Source organism: Passer domesticus, chromosome 3 (genome assembly GCF_036417665.1).
Source record: "Passer domesticus isolate bPasDom1 chromosome 3, bPasDom1.hap1, whole genome shotgun sequence".
NCBI classification, from domain to species: domain Eukaryota; kingdom Metazoa; phylum Chordata; class Aves; order Passeriformes; family Passeridae; genus Passer; species Passer domesticus.
Window position 1 is genome coordinate 58,670,885 of NC_087476.1, and position 23,386 is coordinate 58,694,270.

Consider the following 23,386-nt stretch of genomic DNA (forward strand, 5'->3'; position numbering starts at 1 on the left):
CATATACATATATATATGTGTGTGTGTATATATATCTCCATATGGCTATATACAGCCAAAAGAATCTTGGAACATATATAATATCTGTGTGCTCCAATTCTTTCTGGCTGCTAATCACTTAGCAAGAAGATGAGGGTCTCACTAAAAAAAGAATGGTTATTTATTACTGCAAGGAATTATGAGAAATAAGCAGAACTGAAAATTCCTTTTTTTTTCTAATGGTGACTAAAAACATTGGTGATGTTTTTTCTTGTACCTCTAATAGCTGTCGTTTCCCTGATGCCTTCATTCGAATTGTGGCCATTCGCTCTGCCAAGACCGTGAGGGTGGACTGCAATGCCATTTGATCAGCACCTTCTGCATCCAGTGGTTCTGAAACAAGCTCCTGGGCCAGTGATGTCTGAAGCTCACTGATTTCTTCTTGCAACATTAATATCTCATCCATCAAAGCCTATTAAGAAATGAGAGCTAAGAATGCATTTGCTTCACTTACCAGTGAGAAGGAAGTATTTCAGGAGACATAGACTAAATATAAAATTCAAGACAACTATCTCGAAGAGCACCAGGAACAGAGAGTAGAGCAGACCATCACTACCAGTATGGTAGAGACAGCATTCCATAAAGACTGAGTCTGCTTTTAGAAGCTTGAGTTAGGATCATGTATCTGGCTACTTAAATATGGATTTAATTACATATCTTGAAGTTCAAAAATATCACAAGGAATTATTTTGGAAATTGGAAATTTATTCTTCCAATGAATTATCTGTAGGGCATTCTAGTATTCACAGTAAAGATAATGAACAAGTAAGTGAGTGTGTGCTTGTGAGAGAAAAATAGGGGCATGTTTCACCTTCCAGCCTAAAACTTTCTAACTGGATGAAGAACATCCAGCAATACATGTAAATATTCAGAGATTTATTCCATGGTACCATTCTTTTATAGTTATATTGAAAACTGGTTCATAGGACAAGAATAAGAGTAGGAACTTATTTTACACCATGGAATACATCTCTGAATCTGGGCAGACCAGATAGAAGGTTTAGGTGATTACAACTCAGACCTATGTCAGATGCGTTACTTAATAAAGTATTCTCTTGTTATTCAGATCATTATTTCTTGAGACTTCCCTTGTGAGGGAATTTTTGTGTGCTTTTGGTTTGTTTTGCTTTACAAGGTGAACAATTTATTTTGATCAATATACAGTGCATCAGTATTGGTTATGATCTTAGGAAATTTGGCAACATTATAAATATTCTTCAGCAATGATGCTGAAGAACAGTATGTATAGCTGTCATTGGACACAATTTTGGACAAAAACTTTTGCTGATTCAATTGGACAAACTCTTATGATCTATTCTATTTCTTCCAAAAAGGCTCCTTACTAGCAGAATCCCCATCACACCACCTTTAGAACAGCAGAAAGCCCAGAAAGGCAAGAAATACAGTTAGCAAAGAAGGTTCAAGCAACAAATGCATATGTTTGAGGTATCCAGCCATGAAGAAGGTTACTGTCTAAAAAACAGAACAAAAGATATGCAGGCAATGTGCACTCTCCCCATCCTCCTCATATACAAGATTTTACCTGATGTTCAGCCATCTGGCTCTCTGGACTTTTGGCTGGTTCCAGACTCTCATTTAGTTTCATTTCAGTAGTCTCCATTTTTGTGGATATAGACTGGAGTGTGTCCTGATACTTCTGTTGACGCTCAAGAGCTTCATAGAGAGTGCGCTGCTTTTCACTGATCTAAAGAAGAATGGAAGGTATAAATTCTGCTATTTAGTCTGCTTCATATGTCCCTAGGCTTAAGACACTAAAGCAAAAAAACCCACTTGCAACAAGTTTTCAAGAGTATAAATTACAAAGCAAAATATCCATATTAAAAATATTTATTTACTTAAAATTTCATCAGTAAAATTCTAGGTTCTGCTGTGTAAAACAAAAAGACATTAATAAAGAAGGGAAAACCTATGCACGTTCTCATATATTATTTCAGATTTAATGCACTCAAACATGGATGTGCACTATTTGCTAAACACATAGTTCCTAATACCCTGTAACAGTTACTGTGTCTCTGAAAGGAATTAAAACTTATAGTATGTGATCAAGACTCTGACCATTTTCATAAATCACTGAAAAATTATGCTGCAAAACTATACAGAAATGTGTTGATTCAGTATTTGGATTCTGGGCCTTCTTTGCCTACTCATCCAACATGATTGGATATCCCTACTAGATCATGGAATACAGTCTGTCAACAGTCAATATTTCTGAAGCCAATTATCAGCTTTAATGACTCTTATTTTTACTAATGGAGGTCCATCTTGCACAGTCTTTCAAACAAAGAATAAAAATAATATATCCCAACTAACAATTAAAGTTACCATTTGAAAACCAAAAACTGCAGGGAAGACTATATGAGCCAGCTATTTGAATTTTATTCCCTACAAGCTAGCCAACTATTTTGAAGCCTCCAAATGCAAACTTACCACATTTTTCAGTGTTTCCCAAGAACGCTGCAAATCATCCAATTTGGCACTAGCAGATGATTCTAAGCCTGGTTCGTAAAACTCCTGGGTGGCTGAGGTGCTGGGTTGAATTTTAGCAGCTTCTGTCTGCAACTGTTCAGCAGATAAGGCTTGGTAATAAGCAATGTCCTACAAGCACGAAGTACATTATTGCACTTTCAAAAAGAAAGATACTGCATGCTATCCTCCAATACTGCCCCACTGCATATGTCCATTAAAATAATGCCCACAAAGCCAAAACCACCAGGAAACCTCTCAGTAACAAGGTAAATCAATATTTAATAGTAGCAGACTGAGCATGTTTTGGACCTTCACTATGATCAGGATTTTGGATGCATTTTTTTCATGTTCATATTAGCTAGAGGTGCAGAAGGCAACTGTGGACAATCACAGAAAGGCTGGGAAGGGAAGTGCTATAAATGGGAGTGTTGTTCCAGCACCATTACAACTACACACGGGGGAAAACCCATCACAAAAGACAGCGGGTTATGGTACTGTAGGTGGCAAATACCAACCTAATAACACTATCACAGAGAGAGCAGCAGAAGAACCTAAAAGGAATATACTGAAGGACTGGTAAATGAGGCAAGAAAGAGTATGAAGCATCAGCTTATTGTAAGCTTTCAAACAAACAGGGAGCCTCAACTAACTTATAAAAGATATTCAGAAAAGGGACCAAAATTGCTAAGGAAATGGGAAAATGTTCAAACCACCAATGAAAATTCCAAGCGGAATTATTTCTCACCAGAAATTCTATACTTAGTGTATGGAGATTTCTTCAACTGTTGCAGATGACAACTGAAAACATCTACGGAAATTGCAGAATTAAGGAAACAAGTACAGTACCTATACTTAGGTCAGGAAAGCAGACTTGATGACAAGGATTATTTAAAACTGAAATCATGTATGACAGTTAGCACTGCATTATTTGGGAGGTGAAAAATGTTGCCTCAAGGGAGGGTGCAAAGAAGACTCAGTGGTGCTCACTGACAGGAACGGAGGCCATAGGCACAAACTGAAGAACAGGAGATTCTCTCTGAATACAAGGAAATGCTTTTTTACTGTTAGGGTGACCGAGCACTGGGACAGGCTTCCCAGGGAAGTTGCAGGGTGTCCACCCTTAGAAACACTCAAAATCAACCTGAATACAGCCCTGGACAACCTGCTGTACATGGTCCAGTTTGACAAAGGGTGTTGGGCCAGATGATCTCTGGAGGTCCCTTCAACCCCAACCATTCTGTGGTTCTGTATATATGTATACAAGTTAGGTACTAAACAAGACTAATTCTGGGGTACTGGAGCTCAAAGTGTAAGAAGGATCCTAATTTGGAACAGAATGCAAATGTGTCATCTAATACCATATGTGAACAAAATCAGACAAGCTCTGGAAGGGCACAGAAACCAGATCACTCCCATAAAACTGACCAAAAGTGTATGATTAGGTACTTCTTCAAAGACAATAAATGGGAAACTTAAAAAATTAAATTATGACATTGTTATAATGTCCAGGAGCCAGCATGGAATAGGTAACAGCTTAGCACAGCACTCAGGACTGCAATTTCAGAATTTTTCACTCTGACCGGAAGTGATCTTTCCAAGTAATAGTGAAAAACTGCACCAGTGGAGGCAACTTCTCATTTTGCCTTGCCTGCAGCTACTCTCCAGCCCTTTGTCAGTCCCCTCTCAAGACCAATGCTTCTGTGACCTCTTAATATGGTTTTCAGAATAAAGGGCTTGTTTTCACAGAGAGGGAAAAGCAATCCTTTTCCCCATCTTTCCAGCTGCTTTCTGGAGTACACAACATGGCAGCTTCTCTTTGGCCGAGCTTTCACATCAGGACAGCAGGAATCCAGACGTTCATGCAAGTAAAAGATTCTGCAGCCTCTATAAAGGCCCTAATATCCCATGGCTGTTCTTATGAAAAGTAGCCAATGAACAATAGTCAAGCTTTGTTTTTAGATGCAGTGGCAAAGGGTGTGTTTTGATTTTGTATATGTAAGAAGGGCTGGTGTAACCTAGATGAGTATTCATAAGGGAAAGAGAAAGAATCCTTAAGTAGGCTGTGTACAAGGAGATAGAAAAGCATTTAACAGTGACCCACTGGATAAGACTAAAATCACAGGATCAGCTGTGGCCTACAGGGCATCCTGCCAACACTTCAGCTTTTCCAGTTCAACTGCTCTGCATTGTGTATCAGGAAACCAAGTTTTAAAAAGCGTGTCAAATTTTAATCAATTACATCTCTGGGTAAGTGCAAGAAGATTTAACCTCAAAGGATTCTCATTCAGTACTGCAGCACAGACAAAGTGTCTGACTTTGCTAAACATCAAAAATATCTGCATTTCAGGACTGTTAGCATAATATTTTATAATGTTTCGAACATTATTGCCTTTATAGTTCCCCCCACCCTGCTGTTTTTGGAGGAGTTCATAAAAAATCCATTTTTTAACTTATGGTAGTGCTAGAATTGTCACTTTCTTGTATTTCTGGTCTTGTTTTAATCTATTTCAATACATATCCTCATTATTTCACTAATAAGCAGTAGTCACTTGTTTTATATTTTCATTACTTGTCAGAAATGTAAATAAAGTGTGTAGATGTCTGAATTCAGACCAGCTATGTTTCACTATTAAGAGATGCTAGGAAACTGATGAAACACTACAGAGAGTTATTCAGGATGAATTAAAAAGTAGTCTTAAAACATAACCTTTCCTTCCCCAATTGCCTCTTCAGAAGAGTTTTACAATTTTTCCAAAGACTAAACTCATGTTATTCTTCATTTTCTAGAGTTCATGCTCACATTTTTTTCTGGTAGTTTGCAGGTGATCTACCTGTAAGAAATTAGTTCTGAACTTTGGCTACTTATTAAAACAAAATATTTCCAAATTTATTTTGCTGATTTGCTGTAAAAATACAAAAGGTTTATAACTTACATTTGAGCTACTAGTTCACTAACATCTAGGATATTGTTTTTTAACCAACCTTCTCTCCCGAAGTCTCCCTGGGCATTCATCATGACCAGCACTGGCAGTTTCATAGCTTCTTTAGTCTTAATCTCATGTAAGTGTGAACCTAAGAATTTTGTAAGTAAACCACTGCATTTTGGAACGTTCTTCCGCTGTTGTTCAATACACGCAGTTCATTTCAACATTAACCACACTGAAGAAAACTTCAGCTCTAAGTTTTTAGGATTCTTATAACAGCATCAACTTTATCTCAAAAATCTTCTGTTAAATGAAGGACATAATATTTTTCAATTTTGCCCTAGTAAATTGCTTAATCTAAAACTTGTATTTTGGTCTCAGCTCATGGTGCAACAGCATGTTCACTCTGTTTTCCTTATTGTCCAAGTGACTGCAGCTGTTTGACTTGTTTTACATTTTCAGAGAAAAGTAAAGAACTGACATTAGCTTTGTTGACCAGGAAGCAAGCTGCTTTTGGTCCTTTAACTCCTTTATTAATCAATGGTGTCATAAGACTTCTATGTTGAAATATAGAGATGTCTTTCTACTGTATGTCAACTTCACAGGGAACGTTCTGATTATCTAAAATGATAGAAAACTAGAAAAATCCTTCTTACGCATTATACAACATTTTTAGTATGCCATTGATGATTTTGTTACTTTTACTATCTTACAATAATATTTTTCTTATGTATTGTATTTAGCAACTTCTATAGCACCATATGCATTTCTGAAATTAGCAGAAGGAATCAATGAGCATCATGCTCAAACTTGTCTAATTCTATTCAGCAGCGGAACACAACACTTTCTAACCTTCAAATCTGCAGTGGTCAATTTTGGAAGCAGTCACAAATGCAAAACCAACCACAAAATCCAGAACATGATGAATTCAGTGAGGTGGTGACAGGTTTTAAGGCTCATTTCTAAACTTCTAAAGAATAAAATTTTATGTATGACTTTATGTGCACAGTGCTCAATGTTCTGGCTCAATATTTATATTTTAATCAATACTGATACATACTTGCTCCTACAAGAAGTGCAAGAGCCCTCAGTTTTGATTTAAAATCTAATACCTGTTATTCACTGATCTGCCTCACTGGCACTTAAACCAGACTGCCATGGAAATTAGCAATACATGAAAAAAAAAAACCCACATGAAAGTTAATAACTGAAATGACATTAAGTAGAAGATACCAGGCGGTGATTTCAGTGCCACAATGGCAATGGTACAGTAAGATAGATGGATATGGACATAATGCAGTGTTTCATTATGGGGAGTACAAAAAGGCATTTTTTCTCAGGATGCAAGATTCCATTGAGTACTACTGAGAAAATAAAAATTATGTTATAAGTAGAAAACACTGGTGACATTGCAACTGTCACTTGAAATTTATTTTAAAAAATAATGAATAGCTGTAACACTGGATTTATACAATTTCAACCCAGAAGTCAATACCTGTATCCATTGTGAAGCAGAACCTGAAGGTTAAGTTTGGTAAGAGGTTAAGCCTCAGTTCCTTGGAGCTACAGCTGAACATTATTTCAGAGGATTAAATAAAACCACCTGTGGAATGGAACCATGTATGTCTGAGATAAAAGCTGAATGAATGCCAAGAGAGAGGTACCTGGTTAACAGAAGCATCTGTATTAGCCACAGGTGAGGGAGAGCGACAGGCAGGTGGAGAAGAAATCTCACTGTTGGTTCCCTCCTCCCCAGACTCCTCAGTGACAGGGGAGAGCAGCGTGTGACAGCGACCAGCAGTCATCTGCCACAGGAAAAGCAACCCCAGAGCACAGGAAGAAAATCAGTTACCTCAGCTGAGGCTTGACTTAGACTGAGATCAAAACAACACAGGGCCAGAATTACCACGACATTAATTAGTCATGCTTCATGCTCCTACATTTACCAGTTGAGAAATCTGTTGAATAAATAGTCTCATTTACTTGTCATACTTCAGTATGAAAATGCTCTCCTGTATCCTAATGGATTTTAAAAGAGCAAGCAACTCAATAACAAGTTCAGCTTTGCCTAAACATCTTCTAATACAATCTCTGCTGCATACAGAAATACTAGGTATGGATATATGTACACTGGATTATTTGTCTCAGTATCCAGGTCCGGTAGGAACAACAAGGAACAGACTGGAAATATAAAATACACACAACCCAGTATTCAAATGTAACCTCCTTCCTTCCCCAATGTTGCTACAGAGGGATAAATCCTGAAGTCTGACACTCAGACAAAAATCCTAGTAGCATCAGCAGAATGTTTGTAATGAGACCCAGTTAGAAACAAACAAGAGCAAAGTCAAATATTGGGCCTATGGCAGTGCTTAGACAGTTTCATTTCCAGTACACTCATCTGAGAATACTGGAACATACTGTCAATTATCACATCAACATTTTAATTTGTGAAAAGCCTATACACTGAAATTTCTAATGAAATCATATTTATTCTGGTTTTATTTTGTTCCTGCAACTCATCAATTTCTTAGCATTTGTTCTTGCATGCTGACAGTTACAAAATTAAAGGCACAATATTTGCATATTATTGCTCACAAATTTCACGTATACATCTGTTAAATAAGTTCAGCCTTTATCAACAAGTCGTGACAACCCATATAAAGCAAAACACGGTACAGGGAAGCTGCAACTAGTTTGGTTTGCCACACTACAGCCATTTCAAAAGGTAGATGTGAGCTGTGGCAATTTGCTGCACAGAGATGTTGTAATGATGCAGGAGGAAGCAGCTCAGATAATGAGTACCGTGACCAAGGCATTGCTTACCATAACCACCGAGGGATGAGTGGGGTGTGCTGGGAGCAGGTCTGAATCCAGCTCCTCCATTCCCTCGGACAGCCCCTCCACTTCTGTCACTGTCAGCAGCATGGTGGCATGTTTGGCTTTCATTGTCAGCATCTTGCACTTGGAATTCAAAGAAGCAATTTGCTCCTGGTATCCTTTGATCTTCTGAGCCAGCTCCTGAGAAAACATTTTTTCCCCCTAGCGCTGATGCAGCCGGGAAAGGCCACAGGACCGGCAGCATTTCAGCTTCCGCGGCGGAGCGAAGCTGTCCCCTCCCAGCGCAGCCGATGCCACGGCAGCGCTGCCGCTCTGCTGACGAGCAGGATGTCGCCAGCGGAGGGAGCCGGCCCGACCGCGCAGCGACGGACAGACGGACGGACAAACGGACGGACGGCTTACGTTCGCATCCCGCCTGAACCTGAGCCCACCTCTGTGAGCTGCACGCTGCAGCAAAGGGGAGCGCCTCTCCCTCTTCCTGCCCCATTTCCCCCCGCCCCCGATCTGCTTCCATTTATCTGAGGAAGATGAAGCTCCCCCGCTCAGTGCATGCCAGGGAAATGAGGTCACGCAGTGGCCACAACTGCAAAAAATGCCCCATTCAGCTCACACCAGAAAGAATGAATTGTCCAAACAATAACTCACAGGGTCTAACAGGCTCAGAAGTGATAGGAACAATCAGTCACATAATAAGATTAAATGCAGACTGGATCGCTTTTTGTCACTGTTTGGATAAGCTGTATTTTAATCTCGTTTTGGTTTTGTGTAACTCTACTGAGTTAAAAATTGAGCTGCTCAGGACCAACCTTTCTTTAAAAAGAGATAGGGAAACTAGCATAAAGCATATTTTAAACTATTTCCTATGCTTAGGAAATGGTCTATTTATGTGGTCAAACACCATAATAAGCTTAAGATTTTTAGACAAGAAAGATGAAAATGAACAGCCTTATGATTATTCATAAGCATCTTGTCTTCTCTCCTACCATATACTGTTGCCCCACTCAGTATCCAGTTTCAAAGCTTTCAATTAATATACTTCAAATAAAAAAATGGTGGACGTGTTTCATATTTCTGCTGAAGCTATTGTTCCTATCTCCCTAGATGGTCAGTAACTAAAGTTAGTTTTGACCTAAGAAGTGAAAACATTTGTGTAAATTTGCCTGCTAAATCAATGATTATTTGTTCAAGTATATATTTCTGTTTAATTTTTCTATCTGCTTTTTCTTATTCAAAACCCACAAGTTTTCAAGGAAAAATAGCAATAGGACTTGCAAGATGTAGTAGGCCTAATCATATATTATTACAGTATCTTTTCAAGAGCAAATAAGATTACTGCTTCAGGCTGATAAATTAGAAGATTTTTTGGTTGTATGACATTTTCCTTAAGAAAATTCTAGTGCAGAGCACTCATTGCAAGAAATACCAAGTTAGGAATTGAAACAGCTCAAAGACTGAGGATGAGACTTCACTGCTTGAGTTTCAATGGCACCTTGTCACCATCTGTCATGTTAGCAAAAAAAGGACCTCTCTTTGCTGCTCTGAAGATTTCCTTGGAGACTAAGAGCAGTCTTGATTATAAAACATCAAGCAGAATACTCAAAAACCCAGCTGCAATCAAATCAAGCCACAAATTTAATGGCCAGCAGCTTGAATAGTTATCTGCTATTTGTCAAATTCCTGTCATTCACAAATGCTCAATGAATGACATATCTGAGCCTCAGTAGAAAATTACTGTCATTCATTATACTCTATTCCCTCACATTACCAAGTGCAATGACATTTTTGGTATTAATGTCCAATGCACCGAGTATCTACAATGCCTCTTTCAACTGAAAACACAGAAGAGTAAGCAAAAATGTGACTGAAAAAGAAAATTAATAAAGCATCTTATAAAAGCCATGTCCCATGAGATACTGTACTTTCCATTGAAATAATTCTCAAGTATGGAGACATTTGCCTACACTGTTCTCTGAAATTCTAAAGAAACATGGGTCAGCAGACATGGTATCTACTTACATACATGCATACTAATACAAGCTTCCCAAAAATCAAGATGTAATTTCCTTCTACTTTCTTCCTTCCTCTTATTTTAATTCTAAATATAGATACCACAAATGTCCCCTTAAGATCTTTTACATACAGCCTTTAACAGAGGATGTGGTAACTGATATTTTCTTAAATTAATAACACACCTAACAAATATCTTGACACACTTGACTTTTGAAGTAGTCTAATAATATGTGGTTCAGAACATTCATTTCATGTTATGCTTTTTCACAGGTATTCAGCAAAGAAAACATGAGCCAAAAATATACAAAAATTATGCTTACCCCAAAAATTCCCTTACCCCTAAATGTGTAAAGCTTGCATGTATGAAAGTCTGTCTGTTCTGGCTGATCCTAAAATGTGCATTATCATAAAGGTGCTGTGTTCCTGCAGATGTTTAGCACCACTCCTAGCTACTAAACTTGCTCAAATGTACACAAAACTTCAAGCTGTCCCATTTTTAATTCTTTCCTGCCTGCAGCATTATTCCTTCCTCCAGCAATATTACCCTCAATTGCTGGTCACTCTCCTGCATTTGCTGTTCTGGAATATTTGACTAGAGAATAGTAGCATTATCAACTTAACACTAATAAAACCAAAATTGCTTGTATATGCAAACTGCTCTTGAATTTATACTCAATAACACTTGTAACAACTGGATAGAAAATGAGCAACACATGTAACATTTGGCTGTATTACACACCAGGAGGGACAGCTTTAACTGAAAGGTAAAGAAATGGTGCCATCTGGTGCCAGAAGTGACACACAGAGATCAGCGGTGCATTTTCTATCCTAGGAATTTCACAACAGACAGGTTTGGGTGAAAGAGGCTCAGGAGGAGCTTTCAAGCCAGTGCAGCAAGAAGGCTGCCCAGAGACTATTGTGATTTATTCAAAGCTGTCAATCCATGAGTTTGTAGGCAGGACCTGCAACTCCAGAACACAAAAATCTTCCCCACAAAGATTTTAAAGAAACCTTTGAAGTGAATGGTACAGTTTCCCTCCAAATCTATTGTGGGTTTCATTTGATTCAAGCCTCTTGGAATTCTTTACAGAATGCGACTGGGATGAAAATGAGCAAGTACTTACGGATATACATGTGTATATGTACAAGTTCTTTAGGATATACATACGTACATATGGATCACCAAAATAGTTGCGATTAACTGACCAACTGCTGAATTTTGACTTCTGGGACACTCCTCAGTCAAGTTTTAATGTTAACTGCCCCTTAATTATGCAACGTTTTTGTTTATCATAATGTAGTCTGAAAGTTAGGATATATTTAACTGAATAAACACATGAATTGTCCACATTGCACCAGTAGCAGGAGCTCCCTCTCTGGGATTAAGTCTATCTGCTCAACTAGCCTTTACAAAACCTGAAAAGCAACTCAGTTATCTTATGACTATTGCTTATGAAAAGTTGTCTGTGCCAGTGAGCTGCCATTGAGCCCAATGTTTTTGATGCATTTTGGGTCCCATACCTCATTACGTGAAATCTGGACCTGGAGTTCCTGGATGTTGCTGGTTGCTATTGGCTTGTCTTGGATCTCGCGATGGGCGCTCTCAATCATCTGCTGCAAATGTTTCATTTCTTGCTCATATTGCTCATACTGAACCACTGCTTCCTAGAGAGGGGAAAAAAAGATTGAGTGTCTACATGAAAATTAATTTTGACTTAGTCTAAACATGACAGATCATCCTCGTGAAATATCTGCCACTCACATCTTGATAAGCAAAGCCAGGGTATAGTCAGGAAAATATCTATTCATAAATATTGCGAATTGCAATGATTTGAATGGTTTCATTTATTTAAATATTTTCCAAACCCACAGTCCACATAACATGATGTATTAGATTTCTGATGTGAGGTGCTGTAACTTCTGATTCAAACATGTACCTGAACCAAACACGGCCACAAGAAGATAGCCTTGCTTAGTCTTATGGTTTTATTATAAAGCATTTTCACTGCTTTTTCACTTTAGGTATTCATTTGTGACTATAAGAACAACTTAGATATTACAGAAAATACAACTGACAAAGGATTACAAAGATTGACTCAGAAAATTATCCTACCAATGTAGTATCAGTTCTTTCTATCATAAATGCATAAGCAGTTTGCCTAACCAATTTTTTATATTTTCAGTGTGATATTGTAGCCTTTCTTCATTTAAGCATCATTAATTATCCTAAATCATCAAATTTCTTCTGTTATCCAACTTGAAATTTTGTAGTTGCACCCTGGCCTATGGAATACACTATGTATACTCCTATTGTTAAATAGCAGAGGAAAAAAGCTTTTTCACTTTTTTTGGAAATACTTTTTACATACTTAATTATACATCTAAACAATCAAACAAAATCTAATTTACTAATACTTTGGAAAACTTGGAAATACAAATTTAATAGACATTGAATGACTCCAAAATCAGAAAAAAAATTATATAAACAAATAGAATAAAATAATTATTTTTATACCACAGTGAATTAACTCAATAGTTTTTATGCAGTCTTCAGAAGCAGCTGATGTTATATCATTATATAAATTTTACTAATTGATTATATATCTACTAAAATTAACCTGCATACAATTGTATATTAGCTGTTTGTCTAGTTAATCCTAACAGCATTACAAAAATCATAGCAATATCAGGAAGAGAACTGAGGTGAGAGTCTGATGAGTAAATCAACACTTAACATGGTCATGAATATTAAAGTCAGCAATAACTGAGACTAGTGAGGAAATTCCTAATGGTGCTACAGAACAGAGGAGTGCACAGAGATGTGAAATTCTATGTTTTCATCACAATTTGTATGCTGCTGTTCGAGTTGCTTTGAGTGGCTTGTGGGATGGGGCTGCACTTGCCTGCATGATGTTGCACTGCTGGATGGCCGTGTGCTGCAGGCGGCTGGCCTCCTCCTGCAGCCGCAGGGCGCTGTGGCACATGGGCAGGCTGGTCACCACCTCCTCAGGGATCCTCAGGGCACTCTGGCACTCTTGTACTGCCTGAACCTTTGGCTTCAGGGACTCCATCTCAGACAATAGATGCTAGAAACAAAGTCAGTGCCACAATAAACCAATTTTTTCTGAACTCTCAGAGCATTTCATGGAGCCAAAGAAAAATGAGGGTACATTCAAGCAACAAAAGAAAAAATGTATTATCTATTTTCTGAATTGCATATAATTAGAAACACTTTCTCTGGAGTTGCTCATTGTCAAATGAGAATAATGATTATTTAAGCAAGAGCCCATGTACTAGATATAAAAATAATAAATTAAAAAGCATAATAGTACCTATTTCTAAGTGTCCAAGTAAAAAAAAAATATTTCTATTAACAGATTTGAGAAAATAGATTTACAAACTCCACAAATCGAAGCAGAACAGGAGTAGTTTATATATACATGTATCTCAGTGTTAAAATCTGAGTGGAACTCCTTGCTGTGACATAGAAGCACATTTTCAAAACTGCACATGAATCCCATTGTAGTCACAACTTTCCTTAGAAATTTCAAGCCATGGCTGAAAATGTTGCTTAAAATTCAAAAGGCAATCAGACAGAAAGGAACAGAGCTACACAGAAACCTTTTTCTTTGAATATTCACAAGCTGTATGCTTTTGTGATTAGTGCCTATTCCATACAAGATGTTCATTCAAGCTGTCTGTTCATATGCATGAGAAGGGTCTAAGTGCAATGGTTAGAAAATAGATTTGATCACCATTATTTTTATCTATACTGAGGAGTTTAATGTATGTACAGATATGAAAAAAACCAACGAAAAATAGAAAAAGGTAAAGCTGATAAAAAGGGCCTTAGCACATTAGAAAAAGATTTTAGATTCAATAGATATAAATGGGCTGGACAATGAGGCAAACAGGGATAGAGAATTTGGTTATCTCCCTTCCCCTATATCACATCAGAATATGGGTCTGAAGTGCATACTGATGACAGGATTGTGGTTTGACTTTTATATTTGCAGTTTCATGACATATGGTGGGTAATCTAACCAGAGTTTCAGTATAATGACCTATTCCTGAGGCAGCACAGGTGGGGCCTCACTCTGTCAGACCCCATACTGCTGGCAAAGGGTGTATTTATTGTTCAGTCAGCACCCAGAGGCACCCTTGGAGCTGTCGCCAGCCAGGCGCTTTCCAACATCCCCTCTCTGGTCTGGTGAAACAGGTGGGCAGGGGCTACAACCCCTTTCTGTACTAAAGAAAGTGGTATTGTGAAATCTGCTAGAGCCAGGACAAAGAACACACATAAAACCCAGAGTAAACTCCATGTTCCTTTATTCTTATGGTGGGTGATGTGTTTCACTTACACTCTTCAAGGCTACATTCTGAAATCTGTTTGCAAGTCCCCAGAATAAAGACTGCATATTTTAATGAAAAGGAAAAGCTGTGCAAATTTACCTTTCTTCCATATGTTTTTCTGCAGACTTTAATCCCACAGTGAACCTGCTGACATCCAGTTTATACTGGCAGACTGAGACTGTTAAATCTCCATATTAATTTGCAGAATGAAACATGTTTTGAGAAAGCTATAACTTGCCTCATTTCTCCTCTTAAGAGACTGAGACCAAAACTAACCAACTGACAAATCTCCATAGCAGATCAAATGCAATAGAGAAAGCCACAATATCTTATGGAGGTAATTGAACTAAGCATACAAAAATGTGACTGGGTTTAAGGAAACCTGAATTGTCCCCTAGTGCTCCAGATTACTATTGAAGAAGCCAGGAACAAACTGTATCATTGTGTCCCTATCTGTAAAATAATGGTAACAATTTTGACTTCCTTTTGAAGTACTTTAAGAACCTCTTGACCATAAGAGCTAGACAAGAATTGGGCTTTATTACAATTATTAATATGGATTAAATGGATTCTATGCACACTTCTGAGAATTGCATCAATCTAAGAATGGGCTCATAAAGAATCATACTTCAGCCATTCCCTCTGAGGGAATGATTCTTCTCGCTCCATCCCTTATTTCCTTGGCAGTAATTTGGAGCTTCATTCTGAAACATTGACACACCTAAGAAACACAAAAATCAGTCTAATCAACAGTCATTATCCTTTGTGTAAAATCACATTACTCAAATGTTAACTTTGAGGTCTTGGTCTTTTACCTGTCTATGAGAAAGTTGCTCTTTCAAGCTCAAATGCCCAAGCTCTGGAGACGTCAGCGTGGCTTGGGCTTGCTCCAAAGCAGCCTGTAGGGCTCTCAGCTCAATTTCAAATTTCTTCATATCCTGTAACACATTTGATTCAGGGATGAATAAGAGAAACAATAGAAATCACTATAAACATATCTGTCTGCATTTCATGGGTACATCCCCCTTACATACAGTGCAAAAAATAATTCATAGTTTTGATAGTTAATTTTAAAGGTTTAAAGTATTAGATAAAAATACCAGTCATATGACAGTCTAGAAAAAGGGACTGGAAAGGCAGAGTTATTCTTTAAAGTACTTCAATCTCAAATACAGCATATACTTTATAAAATTGAAAAAACATGTTCATTCTTTTCATTGCACTCCTTTTCAGGCTTATACTATGGAATTCTGATCTGGTCCAGTACTGTTCTAAATTAATAAATAACAGTGTTTAGATATCATTTAAGAGAAGAATAAGGGAAATAGCAGAATGTAAGTGTCAACAAATACACTTCTCAAGTATCTGAACTTAGGTGCTTAGTGCTATTCGAGACACACCATTACCCCTAATACATCCATCCAGAAAGGGCACTTAGAGCAGAACCTGCAGAAATCTTGTGCCCATTTAATCAGCACCTGAAGGCAGCACCTCAAACAGCACAAGATATCTGACTTCAGGCAACAAAGTCATGCCCTGTACAGATCACGGATTATCTTCACTGCTATAATCTCAGCACAGTAGTAGGATGCATACATCAGCCCAGGTGCCAGCTAGCATTAGAAAAACTGCTCTCATTTACCTTGGCAGCATCTTGGAGGTTTGGTAGCTGCGCTTTGATAACTTGCTGCAGTTCCTCCGTCCGCCTCCCCAGTTCCAGCACTTGCTGTGACATCCCTTCAGTACAGTAGACACTTGCCAGGTAATCAATCCTCTCACTCATGGCCTCAAGATCACCATGGATCTCTCCAGACTCATCAAGAATGCTCTACATGCAGATACAGACAAACTGAATGTCAGGTTTGAGACTCAATGACGCATATCTTTTAAGTATATTGTTCTGCAAATTCTTCAATCTGTACACATTTGTGAGCCTATGATTAAGTTCTACTGATTTCCTGTAAGGCTTAGGCAATATGCTTAGTTCTGAAGGTCTGTTGAAGTGCTTCAGCTTACAGAGACTGGGAAACAAAAGATTAAGTCATGAAGCTTCAGCAGCTGTACTTACCAACACATTAATTTTAGGATTTTGGTACACACACTTGTGTGTAAAAATATGTAATCTACGGAGAAGATTTTTCCTAGAAGCCTCACACACCTAATAGAAAGTAGCAGAAAGCACTTGAGTGCAGTGTTCTAGGAGGGTAGGAGACATTAATGCTGCCTAAAAAGATCACTGCCAAGGCATTGTGTGGGATGGCATTGGTTAAGCCTGTATCATCAGATTTGGAAGCAGGGAAAAAGCCATAGCAAAACCAAACCAGAAATTCTGTCTCCAGCTTTCCTCAGGATAAATTGCCTGGAAGCTCCTATTCAGAATACAGAGTGTGACATACTACCCTGCACTTATGTACAAAAATGCAGCTGACAATTAAGTCATGTATACGTAACACTGGTATAAGTGATACATTATTATGATGCCTTGATTTCTTTCACATGGTCATGTAACACCAGGCAAGCTTGAACCTCATCAGAACATTTCACTGATCTCACACACACAGACACACACAGAACAAACTGCACAATTACAGGGACAGAAAATTACCTGACGTGAAATGTACAGGAAGAGATTGGGAAAAACTCTTCCATTAGGTATCAGTTTGAGAATATTTGCTATAAAACTCATTGGAAGAGAGCAAAGAAAAGAAGCCCAAACTGAAAATTGCCTTTGATTAACTAAAACTTTACAGTATGAGCTGCAATAAGGTTCTTGGTATGATAAAATCACAGTGTGCAGACACAGTATTCAGCCAAAAGCCACTATGAAACCAAACTACTTGAATAATATGGAGATCAACTTTGAATCACATGTTTTTATTCCACAACATATCTTTATTTCAGTTTTCAAAACAATTGTCCAAAACCAATGACTCATTTTTAAGGCTTGGGAGAACAGTCAAAGAAATCTAGCACTTTAGGAGGAAGTAGAACTCAATTGCTTTGAAAATAACTTCATATATACACTGCCTTTTAAATGCCATAGCTCACATAATCACCTGGTAGGCTTTAAACTGATCACGAAGCTGAGAGGAAGAATTCCATGTTATACTACCATGTACTAGGATATTTGCTTTCTCAATCCATTTCAATATGAACTCCAGCATCTCATTGTATTCTTCCAAGTGTGAAGCAGCCTGGATGAAAGAAAAATTTGCTTAAGCCTAAAACGTAATTTTGTACAATTCTAGGAGGATGAAAAAACTGATTTTAATTCCTTCATTGTTTTAACCTGGGGATCATTTTAACAACTTTTCCTTCCTGTATTATATAAATAATTTTCTCATGTATTTATGGAGTGAAAATAGGTATGTTTTCAGTAGCAAGATTATGTGTTTTGGGGGAAAAAAGGCACTAAAAGAATGTAGGTCACACTGAGAGTCCATCGATGCTCAAACATATCCCTAGAGGGTTCACTCTCTGTGCATATTTCAGCCTCACATGTAAGTTACAAAATACCTCTTTCAGTTTGTGGCTCAATTTCTTATTTTGATATGTCTCTTTTCATTACATCCTCCAAATCACTTTTTTTTTTTTAACAGTCTGTTTTGTCCACTCAATCTGCCATATTTCCAAAAAATGAAATGTTGCACAATTTCAAAATACAAAAGTTCTGCTTTCTGATTAATCCAATTTCCATTTAGCAAAGTAGTCATAAGCTTCAATTTTCTTTTCAGCAATAATTTAATTGATGTTGATGAATTTCCTCCTTATAAAGGATGGAACAAATTTGAGGTGACCAAGCCGTATTCACAAGCAGTTTCCAATTCCTATCATTTGTTATGATAAGTGGATCTTTTGATGCTGAACAAAAATATTCTAATGTCAATCTCTTTACCAAGTACCTTTGACTGGGTTTTTACTTTGATAATAATTTTCCATCTCTTCTTAAAAACAATTTTTCAGAGCAAACTGAAAAGAATACTTTGAATATTTTTTTCTGGAAGACAATTCATGCATGCAGAAAGGAGAACTCATAATTTATCAGGGTATTGATGGCAGAACCATAGCTAGAGGTTTTTGGGGATAAGAACAATTAAGGAAAAAAGGAGAAAGAATTTCAGAGACTTTGAACCACAGGGGATGCATCTTTATGAATGCCAAAATATTGCATAAATATTATGCATTATCAGGGCCATTGTATAAAAGTTTTTCTACTGAATGTACAAGCTATATCCACCCTCTATTGGGACTAGAGCAAAATAATTTTTTTTTTTTTTTTTTAATGCTGCAAATATAGGTAATAGTGACAAAACAGAGACCCTGAGAAGCACAATGAGGTACTATTTCCAGGCATGTTCCTGTTTGTGAGATCAACAATCTTTTTAGGGCACCAAAGGAACCAAACAGCAGGTGATTCATGCAAGAGGGTGCTAAAGCAGCATCTGAGAATTATTTCACCCTCTGATTTGACCCGCGTCTCTTTGAAATGTGATGCAAGCCCTGACTAACAATAGGCAGATGTGCCAAGAAACGCCCTGTCTGGCATAACTCCAGGAATATAACTGAGATGTTTGCATGCTTCCTCTTGTTCTGAGAGGAAACAGCAGAAAGGATTTAAGATCATACCTGACTGAGCTTGGCTGCTCTGTACTCAGCCTGCCGTATGGTCTGCTGGTGCAGTGCAGTGAGTTTCCCTATCCTGTTAGCCAGCTGCTTAGCCAGGGGTAGGTTCTGCTCTGCAAAGTCCTGGACTGATGCATCTAACTCCAACAGCTTTATATTGCAGCTGTCCAACTCGTCACCAAGGATCTAGGCAGAAAAACAATAAAATCAGTGATCCAGGAAGTGTAAGCTTTTTGGTTGGTTATTTCTAGTCCAACTTGCAACTTTTATAGCCTGTCCAAAGTCTCCATAGTTTTTTCCATTTTTAAGCAGGAAAGCAGAACAGCAGGATATTTGGTCATCTCTTAAGTATGTGCCATTACTCTTTCTCCTCTGACTTCCTGGCTGGAATGGATAACTCTTTTCTCTGCCGTAGCCAAAAACTGAGTCACTTCAGTGTGACATTAACTGCTCTCAGGCATCTTTCTGTGTTTGTTTCTGAAACAAACTGTCAGCACAGACTGCCATGACAAGGAGTTTTGTTTATTTGAAAAGGGGTTTGTTTTATTGCTGTCTTAAAATATAAGTTTATAAACTCATAAAAATGTAGTTACTCATTAATGGATTACGAAAACTTTCATTTTAATCTGCAACTTGCATTTTCATAGCATGATCTTGTTGCAGGAGCAGTCTGATTGTGCTAGAGTGTTTCAATAGAAACAGTTTAAAATCAATTTTTACTACCACAGTCACAAATATTTTGAAAAGGAAACCTAAAAAGTTTTTTCAATTTTCCCATAGATTTAAAACACACTCTTGGGCTACAGTTTCTTGAGAAGAGGCTACTGGTTATTTCTGTGTTTGTTTTTTATATACAAGCTGTTAAAAATTCATTGTTTTTGAAACAAAACAAAAAAAAAGAAGTCATATAATCATAGAACAGGTTAGGTTGGAAGGGACCACAGTGGGTCATCTGGTCCAACCTCCCTGCTCAGGCAGGGATGTCTCACAGCACATGGCACAGGATTGTGTCCAGAAGGCTCTTTAGTATCTCCAGTAAAGGGAGACTCCACAACCTCTCTGGGCAACTTGCTGCAGTGCACAGACACTACACAGTAAAGAAGTTCTTCCTCATGCTCAGGTGGAACTTCCTGTGCATCAGTTTCTGCCCATTGCCTTTTGTCCCACTGCTTGGACAAACATCCTAGCCTCTCTCCAATTATTTCTACAAATTTAAACTGCAATCATTCACAACACTGCTTCAGGAAGTGACTTCAAGCTCTTCAGGTTAGGGCTGTCCTGGCAGACACGCCTCAGAGTGCAAGTTATGATCAATCATTATGATAAATCAGTATTCCACAAATGTGGAGACATAACTGTCTACATGTAGACACAAAGACAGATGTTAAACCGCTTATCTAAATACAAAGACACACACATTACAGCAAGCATAAATAAATGTATTCACTACACATATTAAGCAGAATTTATATGCTGTTTGTGAAGGAAGGATCCATTTGACTTGAGTCACATGGATTTAAAACAGATTTTTATTTTATTTTTTCACAATCTGTTTCAATATTAATATAAAAAATTTTACTGCTGTAACCAAAGCCAACCCAGTCTCAAGACTATCAGCTAAATGCTTAAAAGCAGTTGGAACATTACTCCATCTCCAGTGACAGAGAGTTTTATTTCATGCAACATAAGAAAGCAGACTTCACTGGCTTTCTGCTTTCTTACTGAAATCAAGGAGATACACCAGGAATATAGTTTAGTGACACTTCTTGGAAAGTAAACAGTATTTTGGAACATCTTGAGCATCTTGTGGAAACAAACAGGTAATTTATGACATACCAGTCATGCTAAATCTTCTCCTATTTTGTATGCTTTGCTTAATTTCAGAGAGTAATTTGGTCAAGTTTATCTTTGCCTAATTAAAATAACAAACCAACAAAAAAAAGCCCCAAACCCTCAACCAATCCCTTTTCAGTCTCTCCTCTCCCCAAATTCTCTTACTCTCACATGATAATCCTAATTTGGCCATTACACTTCAGTACAGATGATTTTTTATGAGTGTGGCATACACCTAAGACTAAGAAAACCTTCAAAAAGAACCAAGAACCCTTTGCACTACTCTTAATTGCATGAGTAGCACTTTACCTCATTGTTGAAACAAATGATGTGAGATGAGCTACAAGTAAAATTCTATGGATCTATTTATCATAAATAAAGAATGATCTTTTCAGTACAGACAAGAACAAGGAGCACTTTGAAGGTTCCTCAGGCTTTTCCAGATTGGAGTCATACTCATTACTGAAAAGGAACCGTCAAATTTTGTCCATCTGACTTTAACACTCAGCTCCTTCCTCTAAATTCTGTTACCTGTGTGGGCCAGTTTGCAAAGAATATAGTTTTTAAAATCTCATCAGTCTTCTGTATAATTCTTCTGTTGAACTACATTAAAAAACTGCATCTTCACAAAAAACTGTGCAAGTCTTCACAAACAACAGTTTGGTATGAAGTGAGTGTCCCAGTTCAGAAAAATTTATGGCATAACCACATAAGGAAAGCCTAGTCTTACCTTTTGTTCACGTTTTGCTTGAGCTATATCATTTGTTTTCTTTTTCAGTTTGGAAAGAATGGTATTTAGTTCATTTGCAATCCCCTGGATTTTCTGATCAAACTCTTGATTCAATGTTTTGATTTGCTGAGTTTCTCTTTCTTTGGTTTGAATCTGTCAACAATATGAATTACATTCAATAATCAGAAATCACTCCTCCTTAAAGGAAATTAACTTTCATTTACCTTTATTTCAAAGGATGAAGGTAATAAAACTATTCTGTGTTGCCATGGTTGGGCCAAGCAGGATAACAAGTTATAAAGCCCAAAGAAAGGCTATAGATCTGTCTGGTACTTATCTACTGCACTTTACCTGATCCTGCACAGTTACAAGGGCCAGTCCAACTTCTGCTAAATGAAGAGAGAGTTCAGAAGGCAAAATGGTATAAAGCCCCAAGTATTTATTCTGCTGCTGTTCAGCCAGTTTTTCAACAGCCTGGCGATGAGTAGTGACTTCACCAAAGAGAGACTAATGACAGAAAAAAAATATTGTTAAGAACAATGAGAATACATCTTAAATATTTTTAAAATAAAATATCACAGTCCATCATCTACTTCATGCTTTATGAATTTGTCTAGTGGGTTACTAAAATGCTCATAAATATTGTCTAATTTGAATTTGTGGTGGTTTTGAAACTATTAACATTCACTAGCAGATTAAAAGGAAGATAAGTATTGTGATTTAGAAGATGACAAACGTGGCCTACCTGCAGCTCCTGGAGCTGAATGTCCACTTCTGCATCAGGGCTTAATAAATATTCTTTTGTTTCCTGGATCCAAGACTTCACAATATTAATCTCTGCTTCAACCTCCTCACGCTCCTTCAGCTCCTGTTTCACCATCTTCATGCCTTTTTTAACTTTCTGTTGCATACTTTAGAAAGAAAGAAACAGTAACTATTTGTGAAGAATTAAGCAATGTCTAAAAACACCGCTTGGTCAAAAAATGCTGAACAACAAAGATAATGATTAAAAGCACCATATCCAGAAAAAGAAATTTAAATAAATTAAATTTTTCATGTCCATTCTTTGGTTTTGCGTGTTTGGACATCAGGCATGCAATTCTTTTGAAAAAATGGTAATGAATACGATAGAGATCCCTACATCTGAGCTTATCACTGCAGACTGCAGTGTCAGTAGAGGAAACAGGTAATTGCAGGGCATGAACTAGGATTATTCATTGTCATTCCAAAAGAAACTTCTAAAATAGGTCAAAAAAACTGTATCTTACACATGTTTATTTTTCTACACTAATCAGAGAGCAAGAAAAGCTGCTCTGATATTGATATCTAGAATGTAAAATAACATGAGATAAATTCCACTTATATTGATGGGATTTGCATTGGCAGAATACTTAGGATAAGTTATGGATCAAGCATCTGAACATGGCCTATTTCCACATTTCCACTAAGACAGAATTTCTGCACTTTCTTCAAGAACTCTGATATCCTGTAAAAAATTACCCCTCTGTGAAAGTTCTATTGGACTACTTGTAGCTCTTATGCATGG

General features: G+C 37.5%; 1 protein-coding gene across 24 annotated transcripts in view; it reads right to left on the reverse strand.

The window, feature by feature from the left end:
- Window positions 1-23,386, reverse strand: part of SYNE1 (spectrin repeat containing nuclear envelope protein 1) — a 291,288-nt gene that overhangs the window by 87,467 nt on the left and 180,435 nt on the right. For 15 of the 24 annotated variants that reach the window (XM_064413327.1, XM_064413326.1, XM_064413343.1 and 12 more), the window contains 14 exons: window positions 22,586-22,751; window positions 22,192-22,347; window positions 21,841-21,993; window positions 19,281-19,463; window positions 17,711-17,848; window positions 16,297-16,482; window positions 15,470-15,592; window positions 13,205-13,387; window positions 11,823-11,966; window positions 8,277-8,471; window positions 7,115-7,255; window positions 2,488-2,655; window positions 1,583-1,744; window positions 257-451 (listed from right to left, as the gene is read on the reverse strand). In XM_064413327.1, the coding sequence (XP_064269397.1) occupies window positions 257-451; window positions 1,583-1,744; window positions 2,488-2,655; window positions 7,115-7,255; window positions 8,277-8,471; window positions 11,823-11,966; window positions 13,205-13,387; window positions 15,470-15,592; window positions 16,297-16,482; window positions 17,711-17,848; window positions 19,281-19,463; window positions 21,841-21,993; window positions 22,192-22,347; window positions 22,586-22,751 (2,293 nt within the window). Of the gene's footprint in view, window positions 1-256; window positions 452-1,582; window positions 1,745-2,487; window positions 2,656-7,114; window positions 7,256-8,276; window positions 8,472-11,822; window positions 11,967-13,200; window positions 13,388-15,469; window positions 15,593-16,296; window positions 16,483-17,710; window positions 17,849-19,280; window positions 19,464-21,840; window positions 21,994-22,191; window positions 22,348-22,585; window positions 22,752-23,386 lie in introns of all 24 variants that reach the window. The other 9 variants (XM_064413344.1, XM_064413325.1, XM_064413322.1 and 6 more) reach the window with 7 other exon arrangements.